Raw genomic sequence first — 20,066 nt, forward strand, 5'->3', positions numbered from 1 at the left:
CCGAGGCTGAAGTAGCACTCTGTAGGTCTTCCTTGGCTCTAACGCAGTCCATGATTCCACAATAGACATAATGTTGACGATATCTCTGCGTTCAAATGCAAATCCACACTGAATCTTAGAGAACAGAAAACTGTACTTGCCGGTGACCAAGTGAACAGTGAACATTACAGCAGTTTCCTGCTGTGTGAGATTGGGACATCTCTTGCACTTTACTGCCATAACAACTACATGACCGCGACGTTTCCCTCCTTCCATTTTTTTGTGATGTAGGTAATAATATATTTCTGTTCGGACCGACTTTCTTTCTAATCTGTCATCTTCACAGTTTCTTCTCTCTACCAGTTCACTGTGACTCGTGGGCTGATCTTTCATACAGAGGTTGTTTAAAAGTTTTGCGGTGCAAGATGCAGCGTTGAGAAAAGAATCTTGGCAACAGGGAAACGGGAAAGTGTGAATTTATGAGAAGACGGTGTCCGTTAACACGTGCATTGTGTTGTAAAGTAGGGCAATAAAAAAGATGGACACCACATTGTTCACAAGCAGAAAGGAGCTGAAGCGATAAAAAGTTGACCATTCATGCTCATACACACACACACACACACACACACACACACACTTATACACACACACACTCTCATGCATTCAACTAATTTCAAATCTTTCTCTCTTAGTCTGTTTTACTCTCACTCCTCTCTCACATAAACAGTGAAAGCTTGACGTCTTCTTGGCAGTGTGTCTGTCCTTTGAGGTGTTGTGTAAACTGACTGCAGACAGAGAGAGAGAGAGATTGCCTACTTCCATTGATTTTCATTTAAGGGATAGTGCTCTGAGCTCATCACTGCCAGGCATCCCAGAAATTAGAAACGTGTGTGTGTGTGTGTGTGTGTGCTTGTGTGTGATGTTGCATCATACAAGGTAAGCGTCCGCAATTTCAGCAAAATTGCCTTTTACCTTAAATAACCTAACCTTTTTTTTCTTTTCGAGCCGTGTGTCCCTGTAGTGTAATTTGATGCTGTCTTAATGTAGTGTAAATAGCCAGCGCTTGCCAAGAACATTCTTTTAATTAGGAAACCCAACAGACCCACTGATTAGCACTTCATCTTCATAAGTGTCTGAGCCTGAGCCGCAGCTGGGCCACTTCCTAGTTACCTTACACTGTAGCTACCATGTCCCAACAGGTCTGGAGCAAGAGTAGCACAATTAATATATTGTAGTCTGCCATCTACTGAGCAAGCAAGCATAGTGTGGTAATGTGGCCCCATGTACATTGCTTGTGAGTTACTGTAAATGTCAAATATATCAACTTTTGCACAGATGGGAGCATGGTAGCCCACAATGCTGTTCATATTGGCATCTTTCTACTGTAGCATGACCTCGTTTTAGATGGTAAATCTCCATTGTCATAAAATTACCTCGTTCCCGAGCATCCAGCTTTTAGGGAACTGCCATGCAATCATCTCGCTTGCAGCAGACAATTTGACCAGCACGATTCTTTAAACAACTTTACAATCCACGGCTTCACATGGATAAATGGCACTATTATATTTCTATTCTCTTTCTGAGTGTCTTTTCTCCAAATTGCTGAGTCAAGTCTCATTCTTGGATTTGTAATCTTAAACCAAGCGGTACTAGGCAGAGGCACATGATGTTCATTTTAGGCAATATAACCACTGCAGCCATCCTCTTCACTGGCATTAAAGGGCATTTTGTAACAATTTCAAGAAAAAGCTGTAAGAGGGAAATAAGGTCCAATCAAAATCAATGCTTGGATTCCAATTGTGTAGTACAAAATAGCTCAGCAGCTCTCTCCCTGCTTTCTGCTGGGCATCCTTTGGGTGTTATCATGATGTGAAATCATCATATTTCCACATGCACTCACATGTTCACAACACTAAGCCTCTCCCTGTCATCTTGTGCCTGTACCTTCAGCTTTTAATCTGCTGCATAGCAGTTAAGGTTCAGGCCTGCATGGGCCACAAACACTCCTTTGAGTAGGCAGTATTCAATTTTCTCACATTGTCCATTATGCATGGTGACAATAGATTATTTTCCTGAGCTGCTTTATTGTCTCAGAGTGAGGGGTGGCACATTGAGTGATTCTCAACTCTGCAGAGAACCCAATCAAGGTTTTTGGCATAGCAATTGATTGACACTTTTGTGATGTAGGTGCATTGTACTGAAGTGTGCACATGGCCTCTTGATACCAACATCAGCTAGATTTACAACAACAACAACTTCATCAATTTGAGTTTGTTGCCGAGTTTGTGATTTGCCATCGTTGAGTCTGGAACATGCTTTTCTGGTCAGTGGGGAGTTATGAAGGCTCCAATGAACCATGTAATTCAGCATAGTTCTGTAGTTCATTACTGTTCATGAATTAATACACACATAATTTAATGTACATCCCCATCCTGCATTGTTTTGCCACGCTTTTATGGAGGCAGGTTCTAAAGGCATATTGAGACTAGACGAGTCTAACGTGGCCTCATTGATTATTAAAGCTTGAGAGGATTTGGACTCAGCCACCAGGAGTCCAGTGAGAGCTCCTGTTGCTCCCCGTGGGTGGACTCATTGTATTTTATGCACCAGCACACCGGCAGTGTGGCCAATGTATTGAATGTAAATATAGAGGAATTCACATTGTTTTTAAAGATAATAAATTGTTCCATTTGAATGTGACCTCACCTGATAAAGTAAGAATTATCTATAATAATATTCCCTGATAATATTCATGTTGGCACACAAAGGCTGTGCGGAGAACAATGCTTTATTCTAAAATGATTAAAAGCATGAAAGTGAAACCAAATCAAGATACAATTCAATCTGTGTTTGATGAGTCTTTTATAATGCTGTTTTGCCCTTTTTATGACTAATTCTTTACATGCACTTTACTTGTAGAGATAAGATTTATACTCTAACTCATACTCATCATTCTTTTTATTTAAAGAGGTTTTATCTTTGTCCTTGCAGGCAGATTAATAAACTTTAATAAACGCATATGGCTTATCACCTTTGTTTAAAATCAGATCTTCTTCTGTATGACTACGCACGCGTCACCAATCCCTCATTCAGCTGCCTGCCTCGGACTACTATCACTGCAGGGAAGGTTGAATAAAACAAGCATACAGAGATTGCGAGAACCTGAGCCTGCACTAATAGTAAAAGTCTGTTTGCTTACTTTCCATGCCATCCAGAGATATAAAGATTTAATTAAACTAAAATGAAGAAGGCTTTAAAAGATACATTTTACAAAGCAGTGAAAACATATCCACTTTATTTCAATTTACAGGTGAGCTATATCTTAATCCACTGAATGATAACAATATCCTGTGTGTATCCCCTGGTTGTACTTCTTAATCCACCCATTATAGTGGAGCTTTGGCTTACTTTACTCTTTATGACTCCACCTTACTGTAGTTTGTTCAAGTTACTCAAAGAATTTGGGTCGATGCGTCGAGAAAACAAACAAACAAACACATCAATGACAAAGTGTTTCACCGGCTGATCATAAATGCAGACTATGATAAGAACAAACATCACAGTATCTTTCTTCGGCAAGCGTTTCGAGCTGCCGTGGTCATTTTAATGGAGCTCAAGGTATTCATGATACCACAGGTGCTGTTTTAAATGGTATTGGGTTACTGAGACCCTCAGGCAAGTCAACAGCTGGCAGACCTGTTGCTGCGCTGCCTGCCGGTGTTACACTACACACACATTGACGCTCACCTGCCTGGAAGCCCGCACCCAGTCTGGGCTCCTCCCCTCATCAGTGTGTGTGTGTGTGTGCGTGCGTGTGCATGTCTGTGTGTATGTTTGAGTAATGTGGGAAAATCATTGTGACAGCTCCGCTGAGCTCCTCCTCCTTACCTAGTAAACCATTTGAGTTGAGGGGGAGGGGACCAGTGTACTGTATCATTGAAGCCGTGGGAGTCGCCTTGAACAGGTACACTCGCAGAGGGAAAGACACAGCGGCAGCTCCTGGATGTATTTCCTGGTGTCAGCTTGGTTTCAGTTGGGAAAATAGTTTGAAGAAATGGATGTGCTTTGAGTGAAAACCGCTTGAGAAAGTTTTTTTGGGGGAGTTTGGAGTCTTTATGTCTTTCCTGAAAGTTTCCAGCAAACACCTGACAGATCCTGGAATCCTGGAATCCTTTGGAAAACTCCCCTCGGAGGAGGGGATGAAGTCAGACGGGGAGCAGGGAAAGTCTGGTGAGTGAGTGAGTGAGTGGAAAAGACAAGTGCAGCGGCTTTATTACACGATAGTATGAGGCGAGTTTCAGTCCTGCACTTTGAAATAGTGACACGGCAAAGGTGGCTTCTTCAGTGTCGATCTGGACTAAAGATCCCAGAAGAGGAGACGTGTTTTGCTATCTGGCATTAAGGGTGACATGTTCACGTGTTGGCGAGAGTCATGTCTGAATATGGGTCAGGCAGTCAGTCACCTCTTTCAGTGCTGAGCCGTTGGGAGACTTTAACCTGCACTGAGTGACCTCAGAGTAGTTGTTGAGTAGAGACTCCACCATTACCTGGCTTTTCTGCTGCCAGTTGTCTTTAATGTGAGCTGACACTCTTTCCCCAACTTACATGCAAAGGATGAGCTGGTAGAGATGCAGAGCCATGTGGCTGTTAATATGGGGATCTGACCTCTGACCTATAAAATCCAAAGATTGGAAAATCTTGCAGTGATTCACACTTTCCTCAGCTGTTGGGCACAGAGGTTGTGAGGGAAGTTTGCCAACTGTCAATGACGAGATCACAGTCTTGGTTTTTGTTAAGTTTGTCTCCAAACAACAGTGTTTTCATGGTCATGTAAAGAGGCATTGTGTTTTGTTTCTATTGTAAACACTGTGGTCTGGGGTTGCTGGTTGCAGTTTTTAGCCTGAAAGCATGTTCTACATTCACACAGGGATTTTTCGCTGTGTAAGCCGGACTGGTTTCAGGCTATTTTAAATGAAAAGCATTGAATTACAACATCTGAGAAGAGCTGCGATTCTGAGAACAACTGTTCTGCTGTTTGGCTTCCAAATACCTGCATTTTATCTCTATACTGGTGCTTCACCTGCCCTTCAACCTTGGACTAAGTATAGCCCAAACACAGAGGTAAAAGTTCACACTAGGCAGATGAACCCTGTGTTTGCTACCTGCTACGTTTTCTATAAATGTCATGCGCAAGCAATCCAGTAATGTGGAGTAAAACTGGTCTAAATGTTGTATGTTTTTCAAGCACGTTCAAATCCATCAGGCTTAACCCTGAGGTGTGGTTGTGACACAGTTAGTGCTTTCAAAGCGAAACAAACACCTGGAGGCTATGGATGGCTGACTTTGCCTAACCCTTGCTATCCCAGGTGTGGTTATCTATTTGCAATTGTGCTCAGTTACTCACCTTCCCGTCTCACATTTCTGTGGCAGCCTCTGTGATTACCGTTTAGCTAATTTGCGGTCCGTCTTTGCAAACTGAAATTGTAAAACATTAGTCATGCGGCCGTTATTGCTTGTAGCCATAGCAGCAGATTATATGTAATCATACCTGCTGTTGATGTCCCCCGAGCAGAATAACGGAGACGTTCTCTGTGTTAAATTCACATCAAACATCAGTTCCTCCGCTCTGCCAGGCCTGCCTGTCCAGCCTGTCCAGCAGACCATGTCGCATGACATTGCTCCTTTATGTCTCGCGGCTGTCACTCAGAGAGAGAGTAGTGTTTCCAGATGAGTGATATGATGTCAGACTGGGCTTAACACTGTGGATTAACACCTTCTGTGAACCAGGCTATAAAGCAGAAGCTGTTTGTTGGTTTCCACTGGGCAGCCTGTTACTGACCTGTCAGACTGACCTGACACCCACTCAGTATCACGTGAGGGGCTGTGGGTGTGAACCTTCACCCGCATGCATCCAAATGCATGCTCATGTCCGTCCGCGCATGTATGTCATTCGACGCACGGATACACGATGTGCGCGTGGATCGCTTTTGACGGCGTAATTGCTCGAGCGGAGTTTGGTCCGAGCTGGGTTGATTGCCTTCTTTCACTGACTGCGCTGCAGGTGAATGCAGCAAGCGGCTCCCCTCAGGTGCGAGCTAGTTTCTTCATGTCCTGGCAGACACAGAAGACAATTTGGAACGAGTTGAGGAAGATCAGCCGCCTGTCACAATCAAGTCAGGGATAATGATGACGCAACTGTAATAACCGTGAGGCATGCTGAGTCCGATTTGGGAATACTTTCTAAGAGCGTGGAGTCATTTTGTGTTATGATAAGGATGGACTGACTGGAGCCTTTACTACGTTCCATCTCTCTCTCTCTCTCTCTGTTTGAACACCCTGGCGTCTAATCACATTTACTCCAAAGATTAATTTGGCTGCTTTGTCACAAATCAGATTCATCCCACTGTCGGCTGCTGTTTTCAAACACTGCACATTCCGCCTCGGCTCATCCAATACACATGGGTGGATGACAGAACTTGCTCTGAAAGGGTGGCTCACATTTGCAGTGACAGACTTTTCAGTCTTGCGGCTTTATTTACTGAAGCTGTCCTGTCAGCAGATCCCCGCTCATTTCGGAAAAAAAAACTGGGAACAAATGTAACTGCATAACCATTAGTTACATATTTCAATCCCAGGATCTTATTAGCTGTCTCGCGAGGCAACCGGGGTTGTTTCAGCACCGCCGCACTCGACGCTGTCCGCCAGATCATCATTGTCACCTTGGTTTGCCTTTTTTTGGCTGGCAGTATTTATTTTTGGCAGCAGAGCAGGTTTTGCTGAAGGGTTTGTTTGGTTGATAGGAGCCACCTCATTCAGGTACACAGACTCTGTAGGTGTGGAGTCCACAGTTTGATGAAGTATCCATGGTGACACGGTGTCTGCCCTCCCATTTGGCCCGGACTATAAATAACAGCACTGTTAGCCTTCGGCACCAAAGCTCATTTCTCAACTATATGCACACAAACGCAGATATACACACACACACACACATGCGCGCACACACATCCAAACACCTCTCAGCTACCTGTCTCTGCTAATCCGTTCATCCACCTCCATAAGATAATGCTGTTGAATCTGAATAAGGTTTCTGTGCAGCGATTGGCTGGTCTTCTCACAGAGAACTCTCACCAAAACAGAGCTCTCACTCATGCGCAACAAGACTAATCTCTGAAAATAAGTGTTCATTTGTTTGCAATATGTTTAATAGCAAACACCCGGGGGAAATGAGATAAACACAATAGCGCGATGTTAACATCGTGTAACAATAAACTGGAAGCACGAGGAAAAGCCGGGGAAAATGGATGTTACAAGCTAAATGTCGACAGCTTGTGTATTCGCAAAGATGCTATTTCGCATCATGGCTGAATGAATGACGTGTTCTTACCCGCACAGCTCATCAAGCACAACCAGGAGCAATTAATGCCTGGCCTGATGCAACCAATTAACATTCTCATCATGTCTGGTGTAAAGGTGTCCAGAAGAAAAGCACAAACTGTAGCTTGTATATGGAGGAAGAACCGAAGTAAAGCATTAGGGTACCAACTCAGAGAGCAATGCACACATAATTAGTTATTCCCCCCCCCAAATAGGCTAATGGTGTATATTTCTGCAATTACAGTATCCTAGAATTGGCTCTGTGTGTATTTTCGCAGCATTTATTCGCCAGCTGAATGAGTGCTAATACAAAATACTCGAGGGTGATAAATCGCATGGACCTAATAAGAAGATCACAATGGAGAATAGTTGCCAGCCTGCAGCCTCATTATCACTTCTGTAGAAGGGCTGCACTTTGTGGCTCATTTGCAGTCTCTGACTCCCTCAGTTGTGTTTTAAAGGCTTTATCCATCCGTCATTGTATCAGCTATCTTATCCCAACTTCAACCGTCTGTCCCTCATGACCTGAACAGCACGTCCTCCAGTTTCATGGAAACTCTACTGCTAATCTCTGTGACGAAGAAATTCAAAATCCTGTCGAGAGTATCTGTCCATCTGAAGCCTAAGAACGACAGGAATCTCACCGGTTGTGGTTTTCAAATAAAAAATGGGAAAAGGACTTTAAAACCAACACATTGTTTTGACAGATTACTGTCAATTATATTATTATAATTAATATAATCAAGTATACTTATACATACCAGAACTCTGTTTGCAGGTTTGTCATTCTGTGAACAGCCATGCAGGTACTACCCATAAACACACTAGAGGGTTTTAAGACAACGGACACAGATCGTGGTGGAATGCGTCCGAGTTTACGGTTCTTATCTTTCTCTCTGATAAGTTCTTTCGCTCGCTGCCGAGCTCTGTTCTAACCCCACTCTAGCACAAGTTCAGCCCCCATTACTCCAAGGACCTGAAGCATGAAATAGGATTGCCAGCATGTGGATGTCAGATTCTGTGATGTTAGAGCGTTGACTACTTGATGGACACTGACTGGCTGGAAGGGAGGGAGTCATGCAGGGAGTGACATCGTCATTTAAATGTCTTTGATGTTGAATTAACGGCGACAGCCTTCGAGTTCTGTGGAATTCAGGTTGTATATTGTCTAAAAAAATCTATCGCTGGTACCAGGCTCCAGATTTGCAGCTTTTCTTTGTTTTATATGATCGCTAATTGAATATTTAGTTTTGGATGCCATGTCAGACCAAACAGACAATTTAAGCTTTCAGTCATGGAAGCTCCTCGGGTCATTTTCTTCCATTTTCATCCCAAACATTCGCCGGCATGTTAAGAGCTTCGGTGACATGCTTGCCTTCACACTGGTGTGCTCATCAATTCAAGCAATCCATCCCTGTATGCGTTATCCTGAATACCAATATCTCTTCATCACTGTCTCCGTTAATACGGAATATTAGAGTGTGATTTCTGTGATGGAGTGCTCCAAGGCAAGGTGTGTTTTTTTCCTTTTTTCCCCCCGTTTTCATCAGGCGTGACCCTGTCATCTCCTCAGGCGACGCAGGGAGATTGTTCTGCTCATGAGAATTGACTAGCTAATCCAGAGCAAAGCACTCCCAGACAGAGCAGACACTGCCGGCTGCCTTCATCAGTCAGCGCTTAGGCGTTAGTACCGTCATGAGCCACTGATGAATTTGCTATCAATGGTCCATAAAGATGAGTGTGTGCGTGTGTGCGAGACGGAGACAGACACACTCTGACTTGTATTAATGACTACTGCTTCTCATCCAAGATGAAAGACTCTATGAAATATGCTTTGGCAATCTGCCCTGAATGAGGTGTTTCAGGATCTGATGTGAAAGTGTGCACACATGCTTTCACTTTTGCAAGGACCTGCATGAGAAAGAGATGCATTTCACAATTGCTGCCCCTCTGGCTCATTCGTACCCTTGTCGTCGATCACTCCCTCTCTGTGTTTAACGCTAAAATAATATTAAATAGCTCAAATCAGAGGCAGCCAGTTGCAACCCAATTAAAAGAACCATATCAGTGTGTTTGCATGTCATCTACTCATCATGTATATTTCTTTATGCTGACAATTTTAAAATGCATTCTAGAGAGTTTTTTTGGGGAACACCAATCCAGGGAAGTCTTGGTTTCCATAAATGTCTGTACTGTATGAAAATCAATAAGCAGATTCCTTGAAACTAGCTTGAGTTGTGTAATTCATCACTGTTTGCACAGTGCGTCTGCATTTATCTTTGCAAGTGTTACAGTTGTGTGGTAATGCAGTCTAACTGCTGATTGATTTGGAAATATCCGTGCATTACCTGAAGTAACTTGACAAACAAATTTGCTGTTGTGGAAGTCATCAGTCAAACGCAGCACCATCATTTGCTAAATGGTAAGTAATGTTGAAAAGTATACATAATGTGTTTAATTCACTGGTGTGGTACTTTTAGGAGGCCAAATCTCCAGACAGTATAAGTTACAGCCAAAGTAGAAAAGTTGAGAAGTGCATCATCATTTGAAATTCAGTTTGTCCAGTGAAGTTTTTTTTTTGTGTTTGTCCTGAGGACACAAACAGATTCCCTTAGGAATATAAAGGTCAGATAATGGCTGCTGTTTGCATACATGTCTGCAAAGGGCAAACATGAATCAGTATCCCATCATGCATTCAGTAATGTGTGGGGGTGTGCACATACCTATCCGAGTGTGTGTGTGTGTGTGTGTGTGTGTGTGTGTGTGTGTGTGTGTGTCTGTGTGTGTGTGTCTGTGTGTGTGTGTGTGTGTGTGTAGCAGAATTGTTTCACATGAATGAAAATGTCTATTTCTGCTGAGTTTGAATAAGAAAGAAAATTGAAAAAGTCTTAAGATTGAAAGGTAATGCTCTTGAAATACGTCTGTAAAGGCCCACAACACCATTGAGTGCATAGCATTTAAAATACCTCTCTGGGTCAATTTTCTAACATGGAAGATTGTGGATAAATCCATGAAATTCATGTGCTTCCTGGGATTTAATCATTACACGGAAATAGAACCGTGTCGGAGCGGGTGCATTAGCCTGGAGGCTGTCTTGAATGTAGTTTCCTCTTAAGTAACACAGCTGATTCTCATGGATTGTCATTTTCTAGGAGTCTAGCTGGGAGTGCTGGCTCTGTTGCTCTTTGCTCTGTCACACAGATAGCCGAGTCGTAGATAAGCATGTGCATGTAGGGAGCGAAAAGGGAATATTCTTTTACAGATAAATAAAATTCATATTGATATAATTATTCAGTACAATATTCCAGTGCTTATTTTATTTATTTCACCACTGTAATGTAATGAAGCACTTATAGGTAACATTGTACAGGTTTTGAATTGGGGGAGGATTAAAATGGGTTATTAAAAGGGTTCAATGAGCCCCACCGCTGCCCTCTGAGTGCACACGTTGTCTCATCACTGGAGCTTTTTGTCCTCATCTGTTTGCCTTCATTTGCATTATTTGGTGACAGAAGAATGTTTCCATAAAACTGCAGAAACATTGTGATGACATTAGCATGAGAACGGAAGCCCTGATAGGCTATTGAGATAGAAAAAATAATGTTGTGATCCATTTTCTGATCTGAATTGTTTTCTTTCCTGGGTTTAATGTGTTTTTTTTTTTTATTTGGTGAAACTGAGGAAAACAATAGTTTTTCCAGGATGATTTTCTTAGTTACTTAATTTCTTTTTCTTTCATCCATGAAAACAGATGACAAGTTTTGGTTGTTGTTGTAATACTCGTTTCGGCCACCGGTGGCTGAAGTGCACCACTACCCCGGACTAAAAGCATTCATGTTTTCGTCCAGGTGAGTTTGAATTTACATAACTTGCTAACACACAATATGCCTTGTGTTTGGAGTGCATGGAAAAATTAAAACTCAGCTGTAAAACATGAATGCTTTTAGTCTTATTCAGAACATGGGGTAGTTGTGCACTTCAGCCTCTTGTGGATGAAATGGATATTACAACAACAAACACCTGGCCATACTCTTTTTTTTTTTTTTTTAATTTTTCTTTCTCCAACTGTTTCACAGATGAGAACAAGAGGTACAGAACTTAGAAAGATTATCCTGGCAAAACATTTTTTCTCACCTGTTCTTAAGTCATAAACACTGGAGAGAACAAGCATTTTAGATCAGACTTAGAAAATGGATCACTAAGAAATGTTTTTCTCATTTGCATCTGAGGGCTTCTTGAGCGTTCTCAAATCAAGGATTTCATTATTCTTAAATATATTCAAAAGGAGTGCCGGCGAGGGTTAAGCTTTTAACCCAACGTGGCATCTCCAGTGTGTTTTAAAAGAGAATCAGTGTGAATGTAATTATTCAAGCAGGGCCATGGCTCCGTTGCCAAGTCCAAAACAAACAAGAGGATGTGGGCTGTATCCTCCCGTCATGAAAGCACTTGCTGCTCAAATTCTTGACCCCGACTGCTCTTTCATTCCCTTTTTTATTCAACACATTCCTGATTTGGGTTGCTCCTTTGTCCTGAACATCCGTGGTACAAAATTCTCCGCATTCAACATAGACTCATTCATCTTTGCTGGACAAATGATGTCGTAAACCAGCTAATGCTGCACTTCTTTACAGCATTGCCCTGTCATTGAAAACAACATTCTTCATGAGGATGTATGTGTGAAGGAGTTGATTATGTTGCACTGTCGCTGGACTTTGTCTTCTGTCTCATGATGTGTTGATTTTGTCAGATGGGTTATTATATTGCAGTTTGAAGTAATATAACAACACATAATGTGTCTCTGCTCTATTATTTATACATTGTTAAGAAGCCTGCATACAGTATATGCACCCATCATATATAGTAGCAGCCATTATCTGCTCTATACTGTGGCCTGTGCTGTATGTCCTCCCTCTGCAAGCTGGCTGAATAAGAATTGTGTGGGAACAATAGGCCCGTTAATTGATTTTGTCTCCAGTAACAGGCAAAAATTGAACCCCACCCCGTCTTTCCCTCCCACTCACTCTGCAGATGGAGAACCAATCTAAAAATGTCCCTTCTCTAGACACTTACTGTCATTCCCTAACAAATTTCAACCTCCAATCCCGTTTCAGCCAAGTCCAATTCCAGCTGCCGCGTGGCCACCGGACTCTCTGACACGTTGCTAGTCCTGCTGTCGTTGTAGAAGTGGGAAATGAGGAGCTGGAAGAGGGATGAACTGTACAGGACAAGTTTTAGGGACACAGCCATGTTTCCATTCACATATTTTTATGCAAATTCTGAAGTATGGCATTATAAAAACCTGTAAAATGCATAAAGACGTTTGCAATTACGGGGAAAAAAAAGGTTTTTACTTTAATTTGAGGTGGATTTTGCCTTTGTTGATGCACTTAATGGATTGTGGAAACGCTTTTGTGGAATAAATTCTGATGTAGCGAACGATTAACTCACATGAGTGAGGGCTGTTTCTGTTGACGTGTGAATGCTTGTCTTTGTCTCGGGACAGCATGAAGCGATGCCAAAAATAGCTGACATGAAAGCCTGATTAAAGCCCGACCTGATTAAACCCTGCCTAATTGAAACAAATTGCTGAAGACCTCTCTCCATGTTTTTCATGTAGATGAGGTAGAATGAGTTGTTTTGTTTGCCGTTCACTACCTCGACTTCTTCTACTCTGTTTACTGGAGGAGCCATCAAGCCTGTAGCGCCCACTTCTGACCAAACTAGGCTGTAGCCGAGTTTCTTTTCTCCAAACCAGTTGATGGAAATGCGAATAATTCACATTTGTTATTGTGCGGCTGCTGAGAGTGACATATACAGGACTGTCTCAGAAAATTAGAATATTGTGATAAAGTTCTTTATTTTGTGTAATGCAATTAAAAAAACAAAAATGTCATGCATTCTGGATTCATTACAAATCAACTGAAATATTGCAAGCCTTTTATTCTTTTAATATTACTGATTATGGCTTACAGCTTAAGAAAACTCAAATATCCTATCTCTAAATATTAGAATATCATGAAAAAGTATACTAGTAGGGTATTCAACTAATCACTTGAATCGTCTAATTAACTCGAAACACCTGCAAGGGTTTCCTGAGCCTTGAAAAACGCTCAGCTTGGTTCAGTAAACTAAATCACACGTATGGGGATTATCACAATATTCAAATTTTCTGAGACAGTCCTGTAGACAAAGACAGACAGAGACAGCCCATGAAGTGTTCCTATGGTATGAGATAGACGGATTACGATGTCTGAATATTCTTTGTGGACCCAGAAAAATAGCAGATTTGAAGACAAATAGTAGATTTTTAGTCAATAGGTTCACACACAGAAGCAAGAAGTCCACATCTTTGAAAAACAGGCACGTTTTCTCCTCAAATGTTTAATCTGTTTTCTGCACCATTAAGTCCAGGAGATGACAGATTTGGGGTAACCAGAATACTGCTGGAATGTTGGAACGATTTTATGACTCTAACATACCGAAGCAGTTACACGAAGGCTGCAGGATTATTTAGGAAGACAGTTTCAGCCATTTTGCTTAAATCATACAAATAGGAAATGACACTGATCAGATTCATATTTCATTGTACCAACTGCACGTCGGCTGATGCATGGCCGCTATTATGCAAATGCACACATTTAAGCTGTCATTTACATCAGTGGCCGGGGATGGAGATTTTATTTACTGTTTCGATGAATCATAATAACTGGCGTTCCCGTTTAGGGAATTGGAACGGAACGGAGGCTGAAATGGAGGGAGGGTCAATGAATGCACATATTTTTTTGCCAATCGAGTCGGAGACAAAGATCAGTCGTCATTAGCCTCAGTTTAGTCCCTGTGGCACTTTACAGTTGCATAAGACTTCAGTTGGAGAAACACATTACGCCTGTACTATTTAAAGAAACTCCCTGGTCACAATTTTGTATTTCTGGATGTTAGGAGCAGAAAATGCAAACACCAGTTTTTTTTCAGTGAATGCTGCAAAGTAAGACCTTTTTTGATGTATTTCTTCTCTATATTGATTGTTTCTTTAGCTCATCATGGCGTATTTGCTTCATTTTATTGTAAATGGCTTTATTTAGCTCGTTGTGATGAACCTTTCACCCGACTCTGCAGCTCCCCTCGGCTACACGGAGCTTTACAGTGAGGTTTAACTCACTGTTTAGCTGCTGGTAACTACTGTTTTGGCTCGCTGCTCTCACACTGTCGTCTTCGATGACAGGAGGCAGCTATTTTCAGCAACAAAACTCAAAAAACCTCACTGTACTCTACCCGCTCAGCACCAGCTAACTGGCAAACCTCTGTAGAGCCAGGTTTTTCCCTCAGGAGTTGGTCGAGACCAAAACAGAGCTAAAAGAGAGAGAGAGTGGATATTAGGCCTGCAAATGTCAGATGCCCCAAAACGTGACTTCAAAAGTATGATCATGTTGCCCCATAACTGTTAGATGTGTAAATAAGCAACTGTTTGCTAAAGTTTGGCATATCAACTTCAAAGGTGGCGATATCTTCACAACTTGTTTTCACTGCCCCCAAGTGGCCAAAAGAAATTGAAGTTTTAAACACTCATTAAAGGTTCCAGCGTGACATCCTGATTCAACTTCAACCTCCTTTACTGTAGTAGTTTGTCCTCACAGTGTTAGTGTGCAATCAGGGGCTCTTCTCCAGATGAACTGATTTAGATAATTAGACATAATGGCAAGAAATTCCCCAAAAATCTAAATATAGCTCACACTGTAATACTGGATGTGTCCTATGAGTTCAATCTTAAACGGTGTGCTGTCAGACATACTGTATGTGAAGCTGTCATTTAGGAGCAGAAAACGAGCTGTCAGCCAGTGGGGAACAGGTGGTGTTGAAGGCTGAGCTTACAGCAGAGAGTCGGCAAACATCCAACCCTGATACATCCTCTCATACCTGCCGGTGCAGAGGTTGTGATGGCAACAGTCACACCACTGAAAACTGAAACACAACGCTGTGCTGTCAAATGTTGTGTATCCTACACACTGACAGAAACATCTCTTTTCATATTTGTCTTTTTTTTCTGTTTTGAAAGAGAAGTTATTACGATCAGAAGGGTTGTTAATAGTTGACTGAGTGGAGCTGAAAACAGCTGCCTTCAGTGAATTATGTAACATTTGTGTGTTTGTGTGAAATGATTTCATGAATATGATCTAAAAATCTAATTTATATTATTTTCCTCTCAGGGTTTCATTCTATTTTAAAATTCACTGAAACCTTTATTTAAGAAATGATATATACCAGCCATTTATTTTACAAATAATATAAATTGAAGCTGTTATTTTAAATGCTTTTTTCAGGGTTATGGCAATTAAGTTACTTCAGGTAGCTCATTCTTCCAGACCCCTCCGTCAATAAAAACAGATGATTTTCATTACATGTGCTTTGAGATGTTTTCCAATGGAAATCTCTGCACCAGATGTGTTACACAAGTCATTGTATGGACTTAAATCTGAAGGAAAAACACTTGATGGACTTGATGTAAACTCATGTTTACAATGTTTACTGAGGCGATAAATCAAGTGAGAAGTAGGTTCATTTTCTCTTAGACTTCCATACAATCGTACTTCTTTTTGCAACCAGATGAGTCGCCCCCTGCTGGCCAGTAGAGAGAATGCAAGTTTAAGACACTTCCGCATTGGCTTCACTCTTACTAGAGACAATTAGCAAGAACATGCGTTTATTTACACTATATACAGTATGTGTGTGTGTGTGTGTGTGTGTGTGTGTGTGTGCGTGTGTGTGTGTGTGTGTGTGAGACAAAATGTAATACCTTAGACAAGCAATACGATTATTCTGTTAATTTGCATGTACAGTACATAAGCATGCTAAGTTATAAGCCTCACAAACGATGGCAGACATTGCATGGAGGACTCTCTGTGGGAATGAGCTGGAGTCCTGCAGGGGAGATTGCACTTATCAGGAGGCTCCCACTCTGACTGTCATTTGTAAGGCGGAGCTGCTATGCATGCTTCTCACTAACCTGGAGACGATGCGGACGTTGAAAAATAGGTGGCTGTCTTCAGCCCCCTCCCCCCCATCCCCCACACCTCTGGGACTGTCTTATCTAGAGAGCTCCAGCACTGTGCATGCTCGCCTGCACAAAGCTGGAGGAGACAATAACATATCTGTTCCCCCTTCACGCTCCTAACTAATGACAGTTCATCTTGCATGTCCTATCATAGATGCTGGCAAAGTGAACAAATTTAACCATCAGGCAGCAAACTGTTTTCCCTTTAGACCACCAATTTATATATTTGTCTGCAGCGTATTCTCTACGTCTCACAACCTGTACAGTATGCACAGTTTGTGTGTAGAAATAGTATAAATAATATGTTTTTACTGATAGTTTTGTGGCGCTATTACACTTCCTGGGTTAACATATATGTCATTATATTATGTACACGTCGCCACCTCAGTCTCGTCCTCTAAGTGCCGTAGGATTGATCATGCTCTTAGTTGTTTGTTCGTAAGCGATGCACATATAATATGAGGACACCTTCTTATGCTCTCCTGTAGAGGTTGAATGCGATCACTTTGGACAAACGTCTGACAAACTAACGTAATGGAAAAGTCAATTGGCCATTGACAGGCATACAATTCAGTAAGGCGAGTGTATTGATAACATATGATATTTAATACACGTAATTCAAAGTACTAAATACAATGCCATAACACATTAAAATAGAAGGTAATTCACGGTGTAAGTGAAAGATGGTGAAAGCTTTGAGGGGAAATGAAAAACAGACTTTTTCAGTGCTTGTGCACATACATTTAGGTATTTGGAGTGCTTACTAACCCACAAACTGAAATAAGACAGCCCAGTCAGTTTATCAAGCGCTGTCTCGGCAAAGGTGCACCATATTTTTCTTGAACGCCAATCAGAGCAGACTTGGCTTTTCGTGACGGGGGGCTTAAAGAAGACAGAGCGTTTCTAGCAGAGGGTGGATACAGGTATATTCAGACATACAGAATAAGAAATATAAAGTGTAAGTTTATTTTAGAAAGCCCAAATACAAATACGAACCTAATAATGAGCAATATGTCCCGTTTTTTGCAGTCAAAGTCAGTGAGAGTCTTATGTTATCATGGGCAAGTTATCATGTTGCATGATAACAACATTTCATTTTTCTTGGTTCAGTTTGGACCTTGAACGGTTAATTTACCATGATCCTTGTCTGTGACTTTGTTGATATGGTATTTATTTACACTCTTTTGATGTTCCACAGTAGGAAGTTTAAAATGAGTCTAGTTTCCGCTCTTTGTTGCAGCGGTGAATCCGTTCCGTTTGGTTCATTATCTATCCTTCTACAGTGATCAATCTCACAGCTGGGTAAAATGTTTTTTTATGTTGTTATGTTACGGTGGGAGGTTTCAACGTCTTTATACTTTACATTCAATTTGTACTGGTGACTTTATTTGCAATTGTTTGTAAACATGTAGCCCTATTTATCAAAGATGCAACTTTATTCTATAAGGAAGTGTCATATAAACCATAAGTGTTAGCCGGTATTTATGGCTTGCTATAGAAGATTAAACACACATTTTCAGTGTCCTTGCTCTTTATTTATGACTCCCCGTTTTGCTGCCGTTGCACAATCAATACATGCAAACTAAATGAATAAGTAATTAATTAGAGTCTGTGACCATTATAGGATTTTTAAACACCAATGAACTGTGTCTTGCAGTCGGTGGTTTCCAGAAAGGGCCAGCTCTTGGTTTGCCAATAAGGGTGTTGCAGCTTGAGTTGCTCCGTAAAATGTGGTTCTATTACCGGGTCCATTAAGTATACCTCTGTATAATGACACTCCACTCGCAGACGTTTTTCTCTCGACCCCTCTCCTAATAACCCTTTTTACATTTCATTTTCGTTATTTAGCGGGCAGCTCTTATCCTCAGACACTTACATTTAGTCAGTGAACATAAATTAAAGGACTCAAAAGCCCTGGTAGGCAGGTGCACGTCGTACAAGCGGGGAACTGGGGTTAAAGGTTCATTTTAGTTTAGGAAAGGCGAGAGCTAAAGTGATCCATGTGGTGTGCAGGAGGGAAAGACGGGAGAGTAACACCAGGTCTGCTGTAAGCGGAGTGAGGAATGAACTGTTAGTGTCATGGCCGAAACTCCCATGGGTGACAGTCGACGACAAACAAAAACAATGAATGTGTCAAAGTTGATGCATTCAGGGAATACACAGAAAAATACTGCCTTTGTGAAGCTGATCTTGTTTACTTCAGGTGCAATATTTTAAGTCCTTGTTTGTGATATAAGAGAAACACTCCCTGTAGATGACAGACACAAGCCTTTTCTTTTATAAATAATAATCCATCTGTGGTTTGACTGACACACTTACACTTAAAACATGACCACACATCAGAAATCCTTGCTGGCAAATCCAATGCTCTCCTCATCTTTTTGGTTTTACTGTTCAGAGTTACTGTAGAGATTGTTTCTAGAGTGACCCGTCCAATGTTGGGACACGACTACTGTACGTACTCCAGTCTGCATTTACAAGATTCAAGATTCAAACCTTAATGGTCGTATGCACAAATAATTAGCTGCACTATACAGAGACATTCTTAGTTTACTGTCCTCTCTGGGATATGAAATAACGAAACTTTACAAAAAGTGTCTCAACTATAGTTAATTTTAAGAACATTGGACTGTAATAGCCAGGCAATGTTTGATGGTAATGTGAAGCTGCTTGAAATTTCACTGATGGTGTAACAATATTGAAAGACACCACGCAGTATTAAATGGGCAATAAGGGCAAATTTATCAGATTATTTCCACTGATGCTCCACAGAATGCAGAGCAGATGAATTGACTAACTTTACTAAAAAGCTAAAGTGCAGTCTGTATTCTGCTTTGAATTATTCTGTTCCTCTCACTGTGCTTTGGCATATTTGGTCTCCTATTCTCAGTTCTCTCATTCATCTCTGGTGGGTTTTATTTTTTCCGACAGTAATATTGCGGCTGGGATGTGAGAGTGTGAAGTGTAATTTATGCGAGGCACTTGATAGTGGAGCCGTGCGAGATGGGGCTGAGCAGTTTCCCTCACCCCGCCCCTCCAACCCCCTGCCCCGAGGGGGCATGAAATTGAGTAGAATGGCTCCACTCATCCTTATATGAATTACTCCCCATATGCTCCACCTAGACAAGCACATTCAATGTGCAAAAACGTCATATTTTTAGATAAAATATTTATTTTTTGGAGGTTTGACAACTTGAAGTGTGACATTCGTCTGTTGTGGCTTGTTTTAAACCCGAGTGAAGTCCTCTGTCTGATGCTGATTCTTTGAAAGCACTTTGAAACATTTCCAGTGAGTCAAAATCTATTTCCCCCCGCTGCTGTTTTCATTTTGTTGTTTGCGTCTTTGTGACAATGCAGGGGAGGAGCTCTTTAAAGCACCAGTCAATGAATGTGAAACGAGCCTCTTTTGTTTACTCATACTTCATATCAACAGGCAGCAGCCACGATGAACAGAATTATTATATCAAAGACTTGTCTCTGCTCATCTACTGGACCCCACCCTACCCATGTGACGCTGACCCGCAGTCATTTTGGCAATGTGATGTAGTTATCTCAATTACAAATGAAACCATGACCTCCTATGGAGATGTTAAATCGATTTTCACGCATAATCATCTCTGCGGTGGTGTGGCTATCCAAAGCTAACGCACCTCTGTAAGATTGA

General features: G+C 41.5%; 1 protein-coding gene across 6 annotated transcripts in view; it reads left to right on the forward strand.

The window, feature by feature from the left end:
* kazna (kazrin, periplakin interacting protein a) overlaps positions 1–20,066 on the forward strand; it is a 140,538-nt gene that overhangs the window by 94,303 nt on the left and 26,169 nt on the right. Inside the window, exon 1 of one of the 6 annotated variants that reach the window (XM_079177281.1) lies at positions 3,984–4,209. The exons of the other annotated variants lie outside the window; for them this stretch is intronic. Within the exon in view, the coding sequence (XP_079033407.1) occupies positions 4,095–4,209 (115 nt within the window). The 5' untranslated portion in view covers positions 3,984–4,094. Of the gene's footprint in view, positions 1–3,983; positions 4,210–20,066 lie in introns of those variants that run through there. 6 annotated transcript variants of the gene reach the window in all.

The sequence above is a fragment of the Pholis gunnellus genome (genome assembly GCF_910591455.1).
Source record: "Pholis gunnellus genome assembly, chromosome: 2".
Lineage (NCBI taxonomy): Eukaryota > Metazoa > Chordata > Actinopteri > Perciformes > Pholidae > Pholis > Pholis gunnellus.